The sequence below is a fragment of the Anolis sagrei genome, chromosome 4 (assembly GCF_037176765.1).
Source record: "Anolis sagrei isolate rAnoSag1 chromosome 4, rAnoSag1.mat, whole genome shotgun sequence".
NCBI classification, from domain to species: Eukaryota; Metazoa; Chordata; class Lepidosauria; order Squamata; family Dactyloidae; genus Anolis; species Anolis sagrei.
Genome location: NC_090024.1, coordinates 196,112,762 through 196,136,618, shown reverse-complemented (window position 1 = coordinate 196,136,618; position 23,857 = coordinate 196,112,762). Strand labels below are relative to the sequence as shown.

Sequence of the window (23,857 nt, the reverse complement as noted above, 5' to 3'; positions counted from 1 at the left end):
GTCAGGCTAAAGAAGAGGGTATAGCTCTGAAAAAACCCTGTAAAACGTTGATCTGGAAGAAATTGCTATCTGCACATAAAATTGGTAAATTTATGAAACATTTTGGAGCTAACATTACTGGAATTTCTGAATAGATGATGCTTCTATCAGTACTGAATGTAAAATAAATATGCATTAGCTGTTAATGATAAGGTAAGTAAAAGTCATTTTGTTAGAGATGCTATAAAGATCTATTTGACTTCTGAATGATTATCAGTTATGATAGACTTTGTTTACTACAAATTCAACTTTATTTTCTTTGCTGAGAAATATTGATGGTCTGGAGATTTAGATGACTGTATTAAATCTTGCTAGGTCCTGCCAGTTTTATGAACCTTAATGTGCAATGAGAAATTACACTAGGAACTAAATTTGAAATGTTTTATGTTCCTGGTTTGAAAGTGTTATTCCTGTTTCATTGTCTGGTACAGTAGAGTCTCGCTTATCCAACCTTTGTTCATCGAACATTCTGTATTATCCAACGCAGTCTGCCTCCCACCTGGATTCACAGCTGTTTCAAAACATTGTGATGTTTTGGTGCTAAATTCATAAATACAGTAGTTACTACATATTATTATCATGTATCGAACTGCCTTTTTCTGTCAATTTGTTGTAAAACATGTTTTGCTGCTTAATTTGTAAAATCATAACGTAATTTGACTCTTAATAGGCTTTTCCTTAATCCCTCCTTATTATCCAACATTTTCATTATCCAATGTTCTGCCAGCCCCTTTATGTTGGATAAGCGAGACTCTAGTGTACTTACTTTGGAAGTAGTTGTTATAATAAAGAAACTTATTTTTTGTGGCTGCCACATACTATGTTGAATTGGTTGAGACTCCGTGAGATATTCCTTGAAAAACTATAGCAAAATGTGCTGTAGGATGTCTGCAAAAACCAAAGGTTTTGCAGTTTAATAAACTTTCTCTGTGTTTATTATAGAACCAATTAAGAAATGACATTTATAATCCAGAAACAAAAATTTGTGTTACATAGTGTTTATCATGGACTTTGACTCTATCACAGTTAGGCGTCATTATATAACTTTTGGGAAGATTGTAAAATTGACATTTAACATGCGCAGGAAATGGTGAAAATGCCAAATAAGGATAAAAAGTTAGAATAAATTTACTTTTGAATTATAGCAAAAGAGAATATAAGGTGGGGATTGGGGGGGGGGGGGGGCTAAGCTATGACTGACTTCCACACATGTCATTTGATAGTGAAACCTCACTTAAATTTATAAACAAGATCCAGCAATCAAACAAAATATAAAATGATTGCATTCATTTATAGAAATGTGTCCAGGTTTTGACATGTAAGTTGTGCCAGTTGGGAACACACCCAGGAATGTTGTTCAGGGGGAACATGATATAAGGAAGCATTGCGGGAAGAATAAGCATTCTGTAGAGTTACTGTATTATGATCCCCCCCACACACAAAGAGGAATATAGCTAGAAAAAAGGATATGAAATAGATGTAAATATTTGCTTAGAAATGATATTGGCATACAATGGCACCTTCCACACAGATGTATAAAATCCACATTGAACTGAATTATATGGCAGTGTGGACTCAGATAACTCAGTTCAAAGCAGATATTGTGAATTATTTGCCTTGATATTCTGGGTTATATGGCTGTGTGGAAGGGCTCAATATAGCTCATTATAGTAAGAGAAGAATGCCATCATGAAATGATTCACATTGCTCAATTAATAGCTTTCACTTTAACTGATATGATTTGTACTATGGAATCCTGGGATTTACAGTTGATTGAGGGACAATATTTAGTTTTTCCTTAGCTCCAGTGTCTCATCAAACTGCAAGACCCAGGATTCCATAGGACAAAACGATGTTAGTTAAAGTGGAATCATAACACTACAATGTGAATGCAATGTGAATGAGCCCCCATTACCTAAAGACTGGCACAGGTTTCTGCTCACACAGCCACTGTTTACTGGCAGCTGCTTTCCTTTTTATGGCTCTTTATCTTTAAACTGGGGGCCCTTTCACACAGCCCTATATCCCAGAAAATCAAGACAGGAAATACCACAATATCTCCTTTAACTGGGTTATCTGAGTCCACACTGCCATATATTCCAGTTCAAAGCACATAATGTGGGATTTTATTCAATTGTGTGGAAGGGGCCTGGATCTGGAGTAGACAATCTGTGACATAAAGGACTATATTCTTATTAAATTACCCTATTCAGCCTGGCTGGTCGTTGGCTGAGTAGGGTAAAATGGAGCACGAGGTCTCCGGCGATGGGTTGGCAATTAATGTAAACCCACTTCTGCTTTTAGTCTGAATTTTAAAGAAAGTGCCAAATTTATTTTGGTGTTTGGGCTCCAAATTTGGAATAGTTTAGTTCTGCAGATTCATTGCCTCTGAAAATCCATACTCCAATATACTTCAAATTCCCAAAATCTCTTTAATAGGCCAACCAAAATGGCACAACTTTTTTTTCACAAGGTTTCAGAGCACGCATGGTTCTTCATTAAGCAAAAAGCTTTCAGGGGAAGGCAGGGAGAAGAAAAGTGACAATGTTGTATGGTCTACCCCGGGGGGGGGGGGGGGCACTTCATAAAATTTGCTTTCATGCTCAAGAATGAATTGTTTTTAATTATTTCTCTCCTCATTGGGAGGAAGTCCTTGGAACCTGAAACTGTAATTTGGGATTTAATCTGGAATTTAAAAATCCACATAAAATGCTGACGAATGTCCTCTTTCACAGTAATGATATTGTTAGCAGGATTTTTAAAATCCTTACTGTTTGAGATTCACATTTACAGTCATGAGTGACCAAATGTTAACCCCAGATTGAACTGTGAGGAAATTCTGTAAAGTGTAGCCAGTCATAGGGTGCTTTGGGACATGCAGTTGTGGAAGGTGCTGGAAGAGCTTCTCCAGTTGCTTGTTCTCTTGTACCGCAGAAAAGCTTCAATCAGGGCAACAGCAGATTGCAAAAATGGTGGTGGTAGGATTATTAGTAACTACGATGATCATGGAGCTTGTCACCACAGTAGTGTTGCAAGAATTTGGCTTCTGATTTACTGTGAAATAATGTGTCTCCCCCCCCCCCCAAAACAAAAAACAAAACAACAACACCAGTGTGCATTTTTCATTTGAAACAATTCCTAAACTGCAAAAATAACTCTATTATTTTCACATACAGTCTATGCAATATGAAGTAGGTTGTGTAGACTACCAAAGTAATGTCATCAGTCTCCCCCTTCAGTGGCTATAAACTAATAGGGAACAAAGACATTAAAATAAAGGTAACCATATTTGGTTCTCCATTTGAAAATACAAAGGACCTCCTTGAAAATGCAAGCTTGTTTCTGTCCAACATGAAGCTGAGAGGCCTCTTTGTTGGAAAAGACTCATGAATTCCCCAAGAAGTCCCCATGTTGTCAGAGCTGGTGATAACTATAGTCTATGAGACATGCAATACATTGGTGGGATTTGTAACCAACCATCTAGTTATCTCTCATTAGCATGGTGTTATGGGTTGAATGTTAGACTATGACTCTGGAAACCAACAATTTAATCCTTCCTCAGCCAAGAAACCCACTGGCTAACTTTGGGCATGTCACACTCTATCAGCCTCATGGGAAGGTGATGGCAAATATTTTTAAGGCCCCTTCTACACTGCCCTATAAAATCCAATTTATATACTATGAACTGGATTATATAGCAGTGTGTACTCATGGAAATCAATGTCCAACAAGTAATGACTGGTACCTCTCCTGTGAGTTGGGCAATGGGACTATTCTGGGTCCAGACTCTAAGGAACCATGCAAGATGGTTAATTTATTTTGTGGACTAAATTCATCACCTTGGATAGCTTCCTTAAAGTTAGGATTAAAACAATAGTATGGTCACCATTCCGCTGACAGGGAAGCCACCAGTCACCACTAAGTCCAATATTTGGCAGTCTGATGGTTCTTTACATATGGTTACAGGATTAGATATCACATTACAATTTTATTGCTCTTCATCTCAAAAATCCTTCATGTTAATATTTCCATTTTTAGCATCCAGTTGAGACTGTTTTGCATTTTGTATATTCTGGAGTTCAGGCATGATGGTGATCATCTTTCTTTTTCATCTGCTTCTGATACATGGTGAGTAGCCAAAGGATGTATTTTTTTGCCCTACATGATGAATAGTCAAAAGATGTGCCTTTTTGCCCTTACTGTGCTATTCAATGGTACTCAAAATAGTGGTGAGAGGAAAAATCAGTTCCCAAACCTATCTTGATCCCATTGGGCAGTCAATGGCTTCCATTTCAGTTGAATGTTGAATCTGTTTCAGAACTTTAAACCAAAAATTTAAGGTGCTGAACCACCTCCCCAAAATGTTGAGCACCTTTGATAAACTTCATCACATGTGGAAATTTCCCCATCATACAACACTTTCACCACACTTCAGGATTGGAGAATGCAGGATCCCATCAAATGAGGTAGAACTACTTTTGGTGGGGCTCCATTCCCAAACTGTGTTGAAAGCGTCGTACAAGGGAACAATGAGAACATGGGAGACTTCCTGTATTCTCATTTCCTATGATGGGGTAAGTGTGAGGGGAAGCCGGAATGGGGAAGGCGGCACTGCAGATGATGTGGGGTGCAGGGTGTTGGATTCCCCCGCTGCCCACTGGATTCACCACGTTTCCTGGCGAATCCCACTGTCGCCGCATTGAATATGATGAGGTCCTAAAAGCCCACTAAAAGGAAAACACCAGCTTCCGTGGCTTGTTCTCTGTGAGTATAGTTGTTTCATTTGCCTATTTTTTTTATCTGTATAACCCTCAAAAACTGCTAGTTGGGACTGAACATATCCTTGGTTCACTATACAGCAAGTATAATATTGGTAGTGGAAAATATCAATGAATTAATAGTCAGAGAAGTTGAGAAAGAAAGTGTAAAGGCAGAATTATGTGAAGATTTTCTATATCTTGGCTTAGGCATAGCTCAAAATGGAAACTATTGCCAAGAAATCAGATGAAGATCGGGATTTGAAAAGACAGCTATGAAGGAACCAGTTAAGAACTTTGAGAAGTAGAAAGAATATGCACAAACATTCAAAAGAGATCTCTTGAAATAAAATATCATGTTTCTTCAATGTTAGGAAACCCATATTGAAGAGAATCCTGGACTGATAGGAACCTCAATGGTTTAGGACTTATTCTGTCCAATATTTGCACTGTTTTGTGCAGAAAACAACAAACAGGATTTCACACAAACCATATTTCCTGCATAGAAAATACTGTTTCCTGGATGTACAAATCTCTTTTCAGGGCATGGTATAGGTGCAAATTTTGTGAAGAATAAATCTTGAATCATATAATTTCTGAACAAGAAATACTTTTTGTGCAGGAAACATTGTCCTATTTATGGATCACAATCGCAGACACATTACTCATTCCATTGCAATTCAGTTTTATGTACATCACATAGGTCAGAAATCTCTTCTGGCCATGCAACAACCAAAGTTCCCCCCAAATGTGTGCTGCCTCCCCAACACAGCCATTTATATGTGGCTGGAGACAGTGGAATGAGTAGAGCCATGTCCAGCTCTTTTATTGCAACTGTAAGTACAGAGATAGGCACCTAAATGCAGGTTCACATTAGATCTTAACCATGTTATTTTCATATTATTTTGAATTGAATTGAGCTTTTGCCAGCGCTGAATCCTAGTGTGCCATGGGTCAAACTCCCATGCAGTTCAGAGCATCTTCAGCAAGAGATTCATAACACATTTATCAGTTAATCTACCAGTGACCACTTACCCTTACATGTTGCTAAAGCTTTTTTGTTAATTTAGTTAGTTGCATTTGGTTTATTTGCATCTTATATATTCAAGAGAAAATAACATGATAATATTTGTCTTAAGAACTTAAGAAGATTTTCACCTTCTTCAAAATAGTTTCAGGTTCATTATATGGGCCACGGCTCATGATAAGTCATGTTGGAGGATCAGTGACAATCAAATGCTATTATTCAACTACAAGCGCCAATAAACATGACAGAAAATACTGGTGCAAGGAATCCAGCTTTTCTCGTGGGAGATGCCAAGTGATTGTTTCAACAAATCATTTCACCCTTCAAGACTATGAAGGAAGAGTATCCATCAAGGATAGCCCTCATAACGGGCTTTTGCAAATAACAATGACACAGCTGAAAAGGAATGACTCCAGTAATTACAGATGTGGCATTGGCAAATCAACCCATGGTTTATTTGCTGGAGTGAATGTAACTATTTGGGAAGGTAAGCACCTGTTCAAAATGATGGGTTACTTTGTCACTTGCAGTGGTTAAATCTGTTAAACACAAAATTATTCAGAACATGTTGTGTCTAATTTCTTAAATTGTTATTTTTTTACTTTATCCATTTTCACATAAGAGACACATTTCAGCTATATTTATTTATTTATTTACAGTATTTATATTCCACCCTTCTCACCCCAAAGGGGACTCTGGGCAGACCACAGAATATACATATGTGCAAACATTCAGTGCCGTTTTATACACTACTAGACAGACATAAATAAGAGGTCTATATATAAGTTTTCCCCATCTTTCGGCATCTTGGAAGTTGTTGTGCTTGGTTCCAGCCATGGCGGGGGGGGGGGGGGGTGTTGTTGTTGTTGTTGGTGCTATCACTCCATTTTCCTGCCAAAGAGTTAGTTCATAACTTCCTTCTTATGGATTGAATAGCCGGCATTCCTTCTGGGTGCCAGCTATATCTAAGAATGTTTAAGCGCATTATGGTACAAATTATGCAAATGGAAGTATGACAATCTGGTTATATTTTACACAAATTGTATTATATATAGTTATTATTTTATACTGGATGAAATACTATTTCATCTAGTCTTATTTCCAAATCTTACAAGATATTTTTCTTGTGCCAGACCAGCTATTTCCCCATGTTAATCATGATGTTAAAAATATCAGTGTTGCCTGTAGTTTTTTGTTTTTTTTTAACCAAGGGAATCGGAAACTTGAACCCTGGACTTCAGTATAAGGTTGAAGTACAGGAGGTATTTGTTAATAAGTTACCCAAGACGTTAGAATTTCTGGATAACGTGTCATATTATTATTAGAGGAGTATGTACAGAAATGGGAAATTAGTAATAGGTGTGATATTAATGGTTAATTAAGAGCTTCAGATTTGAAACGGTGCTCTGAATAAATCAGGCATGAACAATGGATTTAAAATTATGCCCAGATATTTGCAAGAATATTTCAAATGATGCTTGAGTGAATATCTGTGATAGTAGCCTTCACACATTCACTCAGAACACTTTCTAGCAAAAATCAGGGTTGGTAAAGAATCAATTTCCAACTCTTTTTTATACAAGTGCTCTCAATCAATCTTAAAAAATTGAGCTCTTTTAAAGCTAGGCTATCTGTTCTCAACATGTGGAGTCACTGACAACTAAATAACATTTCAATTTCACTTAATGATGCTTTTCAATGGGCAAATAATCTGGCTTTTCGAAAGAAATTAAAGGCATGGTTTTGGGACCAGGCTTTTGGACAATAGATGCAAGCAGCACCTTAAAGGGATGTGACTAGAATGACAATATGGCCGACGAGACTGTTTTACTGTTTTGATGATGGCTTATGTATTTTTTATTTATGTTTTATGTTTAATTGTGATTTTAATTATTGTAATTGTTATGTAATGGCCTCGTAACGGGGCCCATTGTAAGCCGTCCTGAGTCCTCCTTCAGCGGTTAAGAAGGACAGGATAGAAATATGAGAAATAAATGAATGAATAAATAAGAAAGATAATTCATAAAATTATTAGAACTACCAAGAGATAAAGACTAAATTTATGTGCATTTAGATTGCACAAGTGTTTTCCTTCCTTCCCTCCTTCCTTCCTTTCTTCCTTTCTTCCTCTCTTCTTTCCTTCCTCTTGTTGTATATTTGGTATAATGTTATGTCCTTAACTTTTTGAAACAAAATATTTTCATTTTTCTGTGAGTAATTTTGATTATTTAGCCGGGTGCAATTTTTCTTTTGTATATGTGTTTGGTGAAATATTAAAAAATGATGGTTGATTTTCCCTTAATAGGTTTAAATCTTCCTGAACCCCCCAAAATTATTTGGGGTAAACTGAGAGGGTCAGTGATGATCCAATGTCCATCTGAAACTACTGGAGAGCTGTGCAAACTGAGCAAATTGGGCTGTTCTCCCATAAGAAAAATAAGCAAGGGCAGGATGAAACAGCTGGATGAAAGAATTACTTTCACTGTGATAGATATCTCAAAAACTTTCAACATCACTATAAATGAGCTGAGAAAAGAAGACTCTGGAATCTATAAGTGTGGAACTGAAGTACCCAATGACTTTGGAAAAATGATACAACTTCAAGTCACAGAGGGTAAGCAAAGAAAGAAAATGATAGGAATACATGTAAAGATCCATAGGAGGTGCAGAAGAGGGGGGCGGGGAATGGTGCAGGAAGAGAAGAAAAATAAGGCAAGAATATGTAATGGTTTCTTGCTTTTACTGCTCCACACTTTCTTCCCTCCATGCTTCCAGATTCCATGGAACTAGCTCTAGGCACAAAAATTGCCTTAGCCACCCATCTGCATGAGATAAGAGGTGCTTAGTAGGCTTGTGAAATCCGGCTAAATCGCTATCTGTTTTGGTGTCCTGGATTTCGGTGGGGGTCCTGATCCATTTTTTTGGGAGCCTTGCAAATTCAGGAGGACAGAAATCTATTTTTGATCTGGGAAGCTGAAATATTCTATTTCTATCTGGCCCATTATGGGAAGGGAGACATCCCAGGCTCCCCTTCCCATCATTTTAGGCATTGTTTGCCCTTATATCCTTAATTAAGACCTGGATTAAAAGCCAAACAAGTTGAAGGCAAATGTCCAAATCCAATCCATACTCAAGCTTAGTGCTTAGTTTGAGTAATGAGACTACATCCAAAGGGTTGTTCAGCCTCCATGATGGCTTGGTAGCCAAAAGATATGTGTTCCTCTTATAGATCTTAGCACCAAACTTCAGCTCACATTTTCTCTAAGATTTATCACATAACAGGTGACCCCTTCAACTTTGAAGGATTCAAAACCAATAGCTATTCCTTATCTTAATTATCCATCTCTAACAGTGACCAGTACTCTAAGTTTAAACTAATTCAATTCTTCTTAAATTAGATGCATGAGGAGTACTCTCCATGGTGCTGATCAGAGGTGTTCAGTTGATGTTGATTTTACCATCTTAAATCAGTCCACAATAGCTAATTGGATTAATATGCCATAAGAAGCCAGACTCTTATTTGAAAAAAGAAAAGTGTATACCATGCTTGTACATTGTTGGGTCAGTTGCTCATCTTAAAGAGCGAATATTACATGGCATTAGAACCATGATATAATTTAGGAATAATGGAAAAACTAGAAATATTTAACCCCTCTTGTTCCTTATGAAATTCTCATCTTTTGACTTTTTCCTGGTATATTCATAAGCATATTTATCTGCCTTCATGGGCATTGGAATAGCCTACTACAATTGGTTTGAAACTTTATACAGGTGCTTAAATAGCTTTGTAAAATTACTGTTTGGATGAACTCTATGCAAGCTAGGGAGACTGTGCAGGCAAAGAGAATTAAGAAAAAGAAAATCGTGCTTGAGCATATTCCTTTTTCATGTACATTCTCTTTGCATGACTCATAATGGAAGTAGTGATAGTCAAATGAAGCATCCTACAACATGGTCCAAGAAGTGAAGTGTTTTTTTTTCATGAACATTCCAAACACTATGTAAAAGAGAGTACACTACAGACTACACATAGTCAAGTCATATTTCATTACACATGGGCTCTGTTCATAGCTTTATGGTTTATGGGAGAGTAGGTCAGCTCTTAATTTTGGTGTCTGTGGTGGTGGGTATTTTTTTAAGTGCCAATACAATGATTAAGAATTATTATAGTTTTAAAAGGGTGATGAGACCAGAAAGCTTTCTATGACATCAACTTTTCTACATGTGGGAATATTTGTTGGGGGAGGATATGATAGAACCACTGATAACATGGAATCCCACTTGTAGTTTAAACTGGAAAAGTCCAGATGTAGATTATTACCTAAAAGAGACCTAAGTCTGTTACTTCTGTAAATGTTAATATTAAATTAGTTTTTTGCTTTTTGTGTCAGAATATTGAAAGATAGTCATGGCCATACCAGGACATTCCTGTCATTCTCACAGGAAGCAGAAAGTAAAATTTGCAAGGTGGAAAGAGAGGACAATTTAACTTCACCTACCTGTCAAAGCCAGGTGGTGTGGGATGGTGTTAGTATAGCTCAGGTATGGAAAAAAATTTGCCCCTCCAGTTTTTTTATTTCAACTCTCACAATTCCTAATGGCTGGTAAGCTTGCTGGGATTTCATAGAATCATAGGATCATAGAATCATAAAGTTAGAGGTGACCTCATGAGCCATCCAGTCCAACCCCCTGCAAAGAAGCAGGACAATTGCATTCAAAGCACCCCTGACAGATGGCCATCCAGCCTCTGTTTAAAAGCTTCCAAAGGAGGAAGGATTTCTGGGAGATGAAGTCCAAAACACCTGGAGGGTCAAAGTTTGCCCATGCCTGGGCTAGCCAGTAACATGCATACGCCCCACATTCAGGCTAATATTGGAAAGGGCAATTCTCATGGGAAATAATGCCCCAAGTGGTGCATCCTGCTTTTAATTGCTGCTTCTTAGAGCCAAAAAACAAGGATACAGAAATCCAATCCCCTAGATCTCTACGCTATAACTTTTCCCAGCAAACTCACCTCATTGGCTACAGCTATGATATGCCTAACAACTCCAAATGTCACAAGGCATAAATTATTGCAGAAGTGAGGAGGGTTTCTTCTTGATATAGAAACTTCTGCAAAGTGTCTTGTTGTCCCATGATCTCCAGTTAATCCTATATTTCTTTTTCTTTCAATAGCATCTGTTTTTTCCAACATTGCAAATGAATTGCAAGGTACATCTGTGCCAGAAACTTCTTTCAACAGACATGTGAAACAAGACACATATGAGTCAGAAACTCCTTCCCACAGACATGTGACATCTGCAACCGACATCTCAAAGGAAAGGTATGAACGTATGAATATAAACATACACACAAATAACATGTTTGGTTGGGGTTTTTTTTAACTAACAAGCACATTATGTAACTCAGTGGTTCTAAAACTGTGCTGCCCCAGGTGTTTTGAACTTCAGCTCCCACAACTCCTAACAGCTGGTAAACTGGGATTTCTGGGAGTTGAAGTCTAAAACAGAAAAACAGTTTGGGAAACACTGCTCTCTAATTATTGGCAATTATAATTTTATCTGAAATTTAAGTTTCAAAATCTTCTCAATATACAGTCCATATTTTCTTCAGGGTTAGTCTATAGTTCCCAGAAACAATTGAAAAAGTGAGTTGAATAGTATTTCAGAGAGTTGTGAATAGGTCAATATAATATTTTCCAACATACAAGAGCTGCATTCTAGGAATGAGTGGGTTAGATCCAGACTCTGTTATAGTTATAGGCACATTGAAACTATCATGATTTAAGGAAACGTATTCAGTGTATAGTCATATAGCTTTATTGGGCAAAAAATGCACAAAAATACATCATGCAAGGTTTCAAATATTTATTGACTTCTACATCAGGTAAAGCTGTCAAAACTCATACAGGAGAAGAAAAATTGTGATGTTAGAGTCAGAGGCCACATTTTGTTTTGGCTTTTACTTTTGTTGTCGGTTAAGATGGTTTAGATGAGTTTCAAATCTTTATTGACTTCTTCATCAGATAAAGGTGTCAATACCTTTGGTCCTCCAGGTGTTTTGGACTTCAGCTCCTAGAACATTGGACAAGCCATTCAGTACTTCTGAGAGTGTTGAATCCCCAACACCTGAAGGACCAAAGTTTGGACACCTCTGGTCAAGACTGAGGGATATCCGGCCCTGTTTACCTCTCCGAACATATTCCCCCCTATGAACCATCAAGATTATTAAGATCGTCTGGAGAGGCCCTGCTCTCGGTCCCACCGGCCTCGCAAGCGCGTCTGGTGGGGACGAGGGACAGGGCCTTCTCAGTGGTGGCCCCTCGACTCTGGAACTCTCTCCCACTGGAGATCAGAACCGCCCCTTCTATCCTGACATTTAGGAAACGGGGCAAGACGTGGTTATGGAGACAGGCATTCAACGAGTGAGCCAATACCCTGAGATATAGATGGAGGATGATGAACAATGATTTTAGTGTGACGACTGACCATTGTAGTTATTGAATGTAATTGCTGTTTTAATGTTTTACTGTAATATGAATTATGATGTTTTATTGACTGTATGTGATATTATGGTTGGAAACCGGTCTGAGTCCCTCAAGAGAGGTGAGAAGGTCGGTATACAAAACTTTTAAATAAATAAATAAATAATATCAATGTAGGCAGAGGCCACTCACTGTCTTGACCACTTAGGATTTAAGTTATTCATGATTAATGGATATTCCATTGATTTCAATATATTTGTCAAAGGAGACATAAATGTGGATCCAACCCAAAGTTTGGAGTTTTGTTTTTTGCATCCAGAAGATACAAAATATTCTTCCATAAACCATATGTTGGACCTAAAATACTGACACTTAAATGCACAGGAGAAAGCAAACCCTATTTGAAACTCATATTTGAATCCCATTCCTCAGAAGAAAGACCCAATTAAAAAGCAATACATGTTAAGATAATTTGAAAGGAAAGTCTCCATAAAAATTCTTTATGCAGCAGGAAATAAGGATCAGCCAGTAGATGGCACTCCCTTCTTTCACTGGTGTTAATTTTAATGTATTGTTGGAAACCTTTTTTAAGATAGTAAACCCAAACCATGGTCTACAGAAGTATAAAGTGAAAATTAGGTTGAATCAAATCCTAGTCCAATTATGGTTGCAAAGAGTTCCAAACTATTGTATCAACACTATAATTCTCACAACCATCCAAGAGTTATTTGTCCAAACACCCAGATCTTTTGGACTTTTCACACTATCCTGACAATTAATCACTGCTGCTTAGAGCAATTGTTTTAATAGGGAAAGGAAAACATAAGATAGGTTCAGTGCTATACAAAAGGGAAATATCATATTAAGGTTCTCCACTACTGTTCACTTTGTATTCCTTCCTGTATTTTTTCTGTTCTGTCAACATAATCAAGGAATTTTTTTTCTTGAACTCTTGTGATTTTTCATGATAGCCGCTGACATCTTTCTCTAGTGCTACTAATGGGTATGTTCCACATCTGATTCTTTGCTTTGACTTTAAAGAGGATGGGTATATAACTTTCAAATACCAGCAACTGCGAGTACATGATATTTGAGGCTGAGACAGTATTTTCAAAAAGGTACTTTCTTTGGATTAGAGTTTCAGATTTCTCCAGAATAGCAAATGACCTGGGGATTCTGAGATTTATAATCCAATAAGTAATTTTCCTCAAGCACACTGAGGTGCAACCACCATAAGTCCAATTGTAAGCATGTCTCTTCTAGCCTTTAAATTGCTTTCTTAGCAACAAGCATGATATAAAGATTTTAAAATTAATTAAGTTTTTATATTTAAAGAAAAACACTTGTTGGCTGAATTTTGAAAGTTTAAAAAAAATTGAAGAGAAAGGAATGTTTTAAAAATGCCATATATGAAATATTAAATTCATATATTTTCTAGTGCCTGAGCATATGTTCTTTTACTTGTATAGTGGTATAGTGCAAAATAGTAATATATAATACTAACATTGTGCTATGCTAATAATTATAATATATTGTATGTTCATGTAATATTGATCATAATATTATAATATAATACTAATAATAGGAGCCCCCCCCCCCCCCGCCCCGTGGTGCAATGGGTTTTGCCAGCAGGACAGAAGACCAACAGGTCGAAGGTTCAAATCCAGGGAGAGCACAGATGAGCTCCCTCTGTCATCTCCAGCTCCCCAAGCGGAGGCATGAGAGAAGCCTCCCATAAGGATGATAAAACATCGAAATATCTGTGTTTCTCAGGTTGCTCCTGACACAAAAAAATACTAATAATAATACAATAAAATAATTATATATTTTATATTACATGTCATGTTACTAATAATATAGTGGTATAGTACAATATAGTAATATATAATACTAATATTGTGCTATGCTAATAATATAATATATTGTGTGTACATATTACTTGTAAGCCGCTCTGAGTCCCCTTCGGGGTGAAAAGGGTGGGGTATAAATGTTGTAAATAAATAAATACTTCTGAATGAAGAGAGAGGTCACATAGGATGGCTGACAAAGCTCCTTTCAATCTTTATTTCTGCATCTCATTCCAGATCCTCACAAACAAAGCAAAACTTTATTTCAATTATATTACCAATTCTTCTTGTTCTCATTCTGGTTCTTGCGGCCATTGCTATTGCTGTATTTATTAAGATCAGACAGCAAAGGAAGTTTGGTAAGTAAAACTATCAACATTCTTGCTCAGTATCACACAGTAGGCTTCTGTTAGAACAGAAGAAATGTGAGCCAGGACAACCTATATACAAAGTATTGCAGTTTGCATTAACAGTACACAATGCAAGATGAAAGTTGGGCTACAGCTCTGGAGAGCAGGGTTTGATTCCCTGTTTAGCCATGGGAACTCAATGGATAACTTTGGGGGACTCACACACTCTCAGCCCTAGAAATCACCTTAGAGCAGGCATGGGCAAACTTCGGCCCTCCTGGTGTTTTGGATTTCAACTTCCACAATGCCTAACAGCCTATCAGCCATTAGGAATTGTGGGAGTTGAAGTCCAGAACACCTGGAGGGCTGAAGTTTGCCCATGCCTGCCTTAGAGTTACCATATGTCAGAAATGACTTGAAGGCACACAGAAGCAAAGAACTGATAAAACCCTCCATTCTCCTTGTGTGTATCAACATCACCTAACCCAAAAGAGGCAATTAGAGGAAGTCCTTTGAAAAAGATCTCTGTTCCTGATGACGGTTGCAGGGGAACTGGCATTCTTTTAAAATATTTTTATGCCAAGGCATGTGGGCGTTTACATACCAAGAACAGAACCTTATGTTTAGTATAAGAAAAACAAAACAATACATTGGCTACTGGTGTTGTTATCTAAATAAAGGTTCAATAGCATTGTAGTTCAACTGAACTTTGCAACAACTAAAGTTCCATGGAACTATTATTTACGCCAATGCAACAGTTAATACATTTCCTATACTTCACATTTTATAAAAATGTTTACAAATCACTTTTTGGAAAAAGACAAAATAATAATTAAATTTCAAAGGCAGACAGGTTCACACTGGGCACAATACAAATCTCACCTGGAAACTAGCAGAGTATATATATGATCACTGCAAATCTCTTTTCTGAATGAATAATGCTGGTAAGTCATTCAAAATCCAGGTGTCTGGGAGTAGTGGTGGTTCCAGGAGTATTGTATACACAGTTCTGGTCTGCACATCTAATTATTAATTGCAGTAAGATTTTATTCTGAAGTACAATGGAAAATCCTGTGCTGTCCTTAACCCCCCACAGTTCCCCTTCATGGGACACATGGAATACTTAATATGGAATGCAGACTGATTTCCAAAAAGGACTTCTAAAATGTGCTGAGACTAAAGGTGTAAATCTAATCCTTGATGGGATTTCAATTGAGAGTGGCTACCTTGGCCCAATGACAGAACACCCCATAAATTTTTAAAACCCATGAGAGAGATTGCTTCCAATATGAGACCAAACTGGCAAGATTTCTTTGGTTATGGTTTCACTGATGTATACATTTTACACTTTGCATAAACATATGCCTCTCTATAGTTTTGTGCCTCTTTTCCTGATTGTGATACATCTACTGATAGTCAGGCAGAGAGTTATCAGTATTGACTTTGTATTGTCGAAGACTTTCATGGCCGGAATCACTAAGTTCTTGTGGGTCTTTTCGGGCTATATGGCCATGTTCTAGAGGCATTTCTCCTGAACATGCCTCTAGAACATGGCCATATAGCCCGAAAAGACCCACAAGAACTTAATATTGACTTTCTCTCTCTCAAACACAGATACCACTTTGAGTCTCCTTTGTTGAGAGAAAAAACAGAGTATAAATAAACACAAACATAATAACAAAGCAGATCAAACAGTACAGGCTGATTGTCCACAAAGACACAAAGAACCCATCCTATATTTGCCCCCAATCAACAGCTAATACATTTACAGAAATGGGAACAGATGAGCTGTGGAAAAGGACAAAATAACACAATCACTATGTTATGTTAGTGGCCAATGTAACCATCATTTCTGGGATTTTCTTTTCAGAAATTTCTACACAACTGAAGGGAAAAATGGCACTAGCTGACCCAAAGTGTTCAGAAGAACAACTTAAAGAGGAAAATAATGCCTCAGCAGATGAAGAAGAGTCTACTACGGGCACAGGCAAAGGTAGAGTTCCATTAATCCTATGAAACTTCATGTTTTTTGTTAAACTAGCACCCCTTAATTTGTGGCACACTATTTCCCTAAATTGTATAATGTTTTATGGAATCCCAGAGTGGCATTCAATTAAAACAATAAAAACAGTTCAAAATGTCTCCAGATTAGTTGGCCTCATCATATAGGGATAGATTCTGTGGCTAATGCCGATCTAGCCCTGGTCACCCACAGAGCTGGCCAACTCCCATCAAACGATGTCATGCCGGCTCCATGGGTGCAGAGCGGTGGTACTGCCCTGGCAACACAGGAGGTTTCCCATGTTGCCCAATCTATGGGGGAAGCCGCATGCACAATGCACGCTCCAAGCTTCCCCCCATATAATTGCCCTCCTGGAGAGTGATGCAAGGCATGGGGCGCCAGATTTCCCACACCTTGCAGCGAAGTAGACTGTCAGCAACCATCTAAAATGTACAAGCTGGGTTTAGAAAAGGCAGAGGAACAAGAGACCAAATTGCCAATATCTGCTGGATAACAAAGAAAGGCAGGGAGTTTCAGAAAAACATCTATTTCTGTTTTATTGACTATTCTAAAGCCTTTGACTGTGTGGATCATAATAAATTGTGGCAAGTTCTTGGTGGTATGGGCATACCAAATCACCTTATCTCTCTCCTGAGGAATCTGTATAAGGACCAAGTAGCAACAGTAAGAAGTGACCATGGAACAACAGACTGGTTCAAGATCGGGAAAGGCATACAGCAGGGTTGAATACTCTCCCCCAACCTATTCAACTTGTATGCAAAACACATCATGTGATGTCGGGGCTTGATGAATGCAAGGCTGGGATGAAAATTGCTGCAAGGAGGAGCTGAGGAGCCTTCTAATCAACGTGAAAGAAGAAGGCGCAAAAGCTGGGTTGCAGCTAAACATTAAAAAAAAACCAAGATTATGGCAACAGGTATGATTGACAACTGGGAAATAGAGGGAGAAAACGTGGAGGCAGTCACAGACTTTATATTTCTAGGTGCAAAGATTACTGCAGATGCAGACTGCAGCCAGGAAATCAGAAGATGCTTACTTCTTGGAAGGAGAGCAATGACCAATCTCAATAAAATATTGAAGAGTAGAGACATCACACTGGCAATGAAGATCCGCATAGTTAAAACAATGGTATTCCCCATAGTCACCTACGGATGTGAGAGCTGGGTGATAGGGAAGGCTGAGTGAAGGAAGATAAATGATTTTGAACTGTGGTGCTGGAGGAAAGTTCTAAGAGTGCCTTGGACCACAAGAAGATCCAACCAGTCCATACTTCAGGAAATAAAGCCCGACTGCTCATTGGAGGGAAGGGTAGTAGAGGCAAAGATGAAGAATTTTGGCCACATCATGAGAAGAAAGGAAAGCTTAGAGAAGACAATGATGCTGGGGAAAATGGAAGGAAAAAGGAAGATTTGCCGACCAAGGGCAAGATGGATGAATGGCATCCTTGAAGTGACTGGATTGACCTTGAAGGAGCTGGGGGTGGTGACAGCTGACAGGGAGGTATGGCATAGACTGGTCCATGACGTCACGAAGAGTCGGAAACGACTGGACGAATGAACACCAACAACTGTTGACATCAACCTTGAAGTGTGGGGCTGCATGGTAAAACTGAATAACCTGGCTCCCCCCACATTAAGGCCACAGGTCCCTGGACATCATGTGAGTGTTCAGGAGTGAATTCTGGGACAGTTCATGGTTTCAGCCAGTAAAGACTGGCCAAAAGATAGAGAAACAAAAGTAATTACAATTTTTGAGTCCACATGATGTTAACTCCTCTTTCTCCCTCTCTCCTTCCCTCCCCCCTCTTTTTTTTCTTATAGATGGCAGAGTTGAAACTATCTATTGTTTGGTCAGCAACGACCCAGACCCGACACAAGACACTGACTGACTTCCTGTGCATTCATATATATTAGAGAGATTTTTAAAACATCCATTTTGTTATGTTATATCTGCATTAACAGAGGAACAGCTGATGTAAATCACAACTGCACCCTCTAGTACTATAATGTCTCAGACACCTAAGTTAGAAATACAACATGAAGTTGACTTTTTATTATCTTTAAAGTGATAGCAAGGATCCACAGAACTGTGAAATAATTAGTTCTGTGTGCAACCAGAGGTTTTTTTTTCAAGTTTGTATTTGTACTTCGAAAGCATTCTTCTGTGGGAGTGTTTTGAATAGGTACTCTTTATTTTATTATTTTATTTATTGAAATATGTATTCATTGTGTTTCAGCCTGCCAGTGTCCTGCAGACAGTGTATAGTTGATAAAATCACGGTGTAAAACACATCAAAACAATATTTTTAAGACAGGAAAGTACAGGTACTTTCCTTCTAGGACAGGTAGTCCAAAACAGCAACAGAGGGAAATATCAGAAGCCAATTGTGTTGAAATTAGGAGCAAGGAACATTTGTGGCAGAACAACCTGATCCTTCACTAAGCTCTCTGTGCTGTCAAACAGTAGAATTGGCAAAAAAGATACTTCCGTTTTAGAAGTAGGAAATGCTTGGAGAGGTGAAAAACATCTTGGACTATAATTTACCCATCTACAGTGCAGTGCTTTGGAAAGGACATGGCTTGGAGGATGGAAGATTATTGATTAGTTAGCAGACTAAAGATTCCCAATCAATGGCTAAAAGAAAAAGAAAAAAATGCAATAATTCTAATGGGCATTCCTAATATGTTTGATACAAATATCTGTCTAAAGCAGAGGTTCCCAACCTGTGGTCTGCAAGAACAAAAATATGGTCCACAGCCTCACCATTGCCACAAAACCACACGGCAACAGGAGCGACTGGTCTCATGAAACCCTGAGACAATGAGGTTGTTGGGAGGGAAGAGGCTGACTACCCATGAAAGATTACTACTACCACATCAGCTCTAGATAATTAAATATGGTTTTCTGAGGGCAAACTGATGTCATCTACTGGATGGTATATATTTTGTATCAGAAACTAGATTTGATGTGGTCTATTCAATGCAATTTTTGTATAAGCACTCCAAATAACCAAACCAAATCTAAAATTGACCAAAAGCTGAGTCATAGCCCTTTTCATACTAATGTTAAAGAGTGGCCCCTGGTCAAGTGGTCCCTGGTCAAAAAAAGTTTGAGCACTACTGATCTAAAGCTACTACTATCTTGGTGTCAGCATTCAGCTCACTCCCAAAACTTGGTTAATGTTAATTGACTTTGGTTTGTTCACAAATTATATATAAAGCAAATGAAAAGTGAAAGCTTCCAAACTTCTGTTGGCTGTGTGACAGGAGTGTGAGTAAATGTAGCCAGCATGGCTTAACATGAAACGGAAATGCATACATGATGGGAGGACATTTATTATATGATTATTCTGAATGTTTTGGATATATTTTGTTGTTCTGTGTCATAGACACTAAATAATACAATTTTAATTATCCCCACCCCAAAATGACAACAATAACTGTCAAAAAGTTCAAGCTTTGCACTCTCTGGTCAATGGTACTATACAGTAGCAATAGTTAGGGAGGATTGTTTATAAATTATAATACAGATAATATTTACTAGCTTTACTTGTATTTCCTTATTTCTGTTGGTTTGAGGTTTAGATTTTTTTAAAAAAATAGAAGCAATATTAATGAGTTTTGTCCTTGAGTAATTTGTGGGAAAGGGAGTGACAAATAAGAAACAATGTTTATATGTGCTATGTTAAGAAAAATAACTTGAAAACACAGATAGTTTTTATTCAAATCTAATTGTATGGGGAAAATATTTTCTATGTTTAGCCTGCTATTGTATGATCACTGCTTTTCTAGTTTTAGCTGCAAGAATGATCAAGCTCCTTGACTGGAAACTGAAATTACATTTGTTTGGTTTATCTTGAGCATAAATAAAAGCTGAGAGAAGTGTTTCAAAAAATTCTTGTCCATCTAATTCTTCTCCTCCCCCTCACTGTTTTTTCTCCACAGAATTAAGTTATGAAAGAGGTTAAAGTCCAGGAAGCAGATTTTCTTAGCTCCCATAGTCAGAGGATTATAAGTGTTCAACCTCATTTTGATTCTACCTTTTGTGATGCATATTTGCTCATATTTGTTCAACTGTATTCTTGTCTTTAGACAGTAATTATGCTCTTGGAATCCATGTAGTTTTGTTGCTATAATGGAGACGACAGTATCTTTCTAGAGGTTCATCTACACTGTAGAACTAATGCAGTTAGACACCACTTCAACTATCATGGCTCAATGCTATGGAGTCATGGGATCTGGAATTTGTGGAGGCATCTCCACCCTTTGGCAAACAAGACCAAAGATTAAAGCTCTTGTAAAACTACTACTCCCATTATTTCATAGTATTAAGTCATGACAAACCACATTATCTTAACACTATAAATGCACCCCAGAAGGAATCTGGATATCAATTTCCGGAATGCTGACACTGATTATTAATTCCTAGTTCTTTATGTGTGCAAACATTCAGAGCTGAGTGCCAACAACAAATTTAGTGGGGACCTAAAATTTCTATGCCCCTGCATTCACCTAGGAAGTGTTGGACAATCCCATACCATATATTTTGGAAGGTGCAACAGCTTCTGAACTTGTTTTTGATATTCTCTTGACTATTAGGGATAAAATGGCTTAAGATGGATAAAAATTACTAACTTGACTTTTCTTTTATCATTTGCTTGCTTCTTTTATTTGCTACCAGGCCCAAAGCATTATGAGCCACATTATATCATTTGGTTCTGCTAGGCTTACTTAAATCTAGAAGAATCCTCCACCTTGTGCAACTGTGGAGCAGAACAAACAACTCCACACCTGTATGCTTGTCCACAATGTCCTGCCTCATACACAGTGGAAGATTTGTTTAAAGCTACAGACAATGTGGTCAGTGTTATCTGTTTAGTCAAAAATTATTTAGCCACTTGTGCTTCTTCTATTTTTATCAGTTGTATAATTATTTATGCAATACTTTTGACATGAAATAAATAAATAACTTAAATCACTACCTTTATAAATGTATCAAAAGGACAGGTGGGGAGGCACTGTGCTCTGAATGCACAAGATAAAGAAGATCTTGCAAACTCACCCTCCCAAGGTGGCCACTTATGCCATTGCTGGAGAAAGGACTAACACGCCTTTCTTTCCAATAGGGATCTCTTTCCATGGTGTCCATTGAACAATATGTTATAACTTCATGATTGGTTCATCCACATTCAAGATAAGCAATGTTTTTTCTCCAGTCATGACCTGCTAATACAAGTTGATTTTATTTGTCAATTAGAAATAAGAAACTAGAGATATAAATTCAACAATAGTTGGCAGACATCCCTAACCATAGAAGCATGGCTCTAGAAGAGGTTCACCAACATCAAAGGTGCATGGCACTCTAGACTGCAGCTCCTATCAGTTATAGCAAATTTAGGCAATGAGCAACAAACATGGGAGCTGTTGCTCAGCAACAGTTGCAGAGCTCACCTGCAAGGTGCTCTGCAAGGTGCCACTGAATTCAATGTTCTCCAATGCCTCATTTAAGCAAAAGATACTGTCAAACATTTTGCAAAAGATGTTTTAAAATGTGGGAATTTTTCGAAGTTTTGTTACCCCAGTTCATTCATTCATATGTCCATGAGATTGTTATCTATACAGGCAAAACAAAATCGGCTTCAACTCGCATTTTCTTGGTTTTTAGTGACCAAACTACATGCCACATGCTTCCCCTATGTGAACTCCTTCCTACATACTGGGCAGTCCTGCAGCGATCACAGGTGCTATACTTTGCCAATATTTTTGGCCACATGGCTGTGGCTATTCCCCATTCATGCAATTTAATGAACATATAGATGTCTGTATTTTATACATTGGCCATCCTATTAAGTATCATAAGTGAGGATGATCTAATATCGATATACAATTATGCTCACAAATATACCTTCAAAAAAACGATAACTGTATCTGTGCAAACTCACTTTCAAAAAAATAACAATGCATGGCAGCAAAGCTGAGGCAAGTAGCATTTCATGGCAGGGAGGATTAGGAGACCTCCCATTCATCAATGCTACCCACCCAAAATCCCACTCCCCTGCTCAACATTTAAGCTGACCCTGAGGGAACATGTAAAAGTCCCCAAGTTTTCCAGAAAAGTGTGGGATAAAAGGTCGATCTTTGAAAGTTGGATTTAAGCCCTCAGGCGAAAAAGAAATGAACTAGATTTAATCTTCAGGCGTATTGTATGTTATAACAGCATCAGGTACATATTATTCTTTTCTGTGTACACTATCCCTACATGACTACATCAAAACTTATCCTGGGCAATGCCATATTTAGCCTTGATATATCTGTAGATGGGAGATGTTTAGAGCTTACTTTTGAGTGTGAGGACATGTGTATTGAACCTTAGCTCTTTATGACATTTTAAAAAATAAATATTTCAGATTTTCACACAATGGAGGAAAAGGAATTTAACACACAATTTGTGCTAGTCTCTCCCCTTTCACTCCTTTAGTTGAAAAGCATTGCTTTCCCAGACTACCATCTTGTGCATACATATGTGTGTGTGCATATATGAATAGTATGTTTAATATTATCTTAAATATTATAATATGATACAATATTAATTATATTTCATTATATTGTGTTATTATGTATTCATTCCTACACACACACATGTGGAGAGAGAGATGTATGATAGATTCACAAGCACAATGGCCTTTACCTACCCATCACTGTCAACCACATCAACTCAGACATATCAAAACAAATAATTTCTCCAGCCATTTCCTTATTTGCATTTTTGAGAAACAAGAATACCATGATTCGCCAATACCAGGATGGGATGCAGAATGAATACCTTATTAAGGGGCCGAGGTGGCACAATGAGTCAAATCATTGAGCTGCTTACTTGCTGACTGGAAGGCTGGAGGTTCGAATCTGCAGGACAGTATGAGCTCCCACTGTTAGCCTCAACTCCTGCCAACCTAGCAGTTCGAAAACATGCAGATGTTTATAGATCAATATATACCACCTCAGAAGGAAGGTAAATGGTGCTCCAGACAATCATGCCAGCCACATGACCTGGGAGGTGTCTATAGACAACACAGGTTCTTTGGCTTTGAAATGAAGATTAGCACCTCCCTGAGCCGGACATGAAGGGAAAGACTTTGCCTTTGTTTGTATATCTGTGTTTTATTGTTTCGAGTCATTGAATGTTTGTCTGCTTGTGTTTTTATATGCTGGAATCTACCCTGAGTCCCCTCAGGGAGATAGGACAGAATACAAACAAACAAACAAACAAATAAATAAATATTGTCTGAGGCAGACTATTTGGTCAGAGAAAATCAGTTTGTTTAAAATGCTGC

At 37.8% G+C, this 23,857-nt stretch overlaps 1 protein-coding gene across 1 annotated transcript; it reads left to right on the top strand.

The window, feature by feature from the left end:
- LOC132773378 (polymeric immunoglobulin receptor-like) lies at positions 1-18,841 on the top strand. Its single transcript, XM_060772628.2, has 8 exons — positions 1-192; positions 4,078-4,167; positions 5,969-6,310; positions 8,129-8,437; positions 10,999-11,146; positions 14,392-14,513; positions 16,375-16,497; positions 18,348-18,841. The coding sequence occupies exons 2-8, from the start codon at positions 4,125-4,127 to the stop codon at positions 18,413-18,415; spliced, it is 1,155 nt and encodes a 384-aa protein (XP_060628611.2). The 5' UTR covers positions 1-192; positions 4,078-4,124; the 3' UTR covers positions 18,416-18,841.
- Positions 18,842-23,857: the final 5,016 nt, after the last annotated feature.

Excerpts from the sequence above, each read along its gene's own strand:
- LOC132773378 (XM_060772628.2), top strand. The coding sequence starts at position 4,125 with ATGATGGTGATCATCTTTCTTTTTCATCTGCTTCTGATACATG. Across the intron at positions 6,311-8,128 it reads GAATGTAACTATTTGGGAAG|GTTTAAATCTTCCTGAACCC; the intron begins GTAAGCACCTGT and ends TTCCCTTAATAG. Across the intron at positions 16,498-18,347 it reads TACTACGGGCACAGGCAAAG|ATGGCAGAGTTGAAACTATC; the intron begins GTAGAGTTCCAT and ends TTTTTCTTATAG.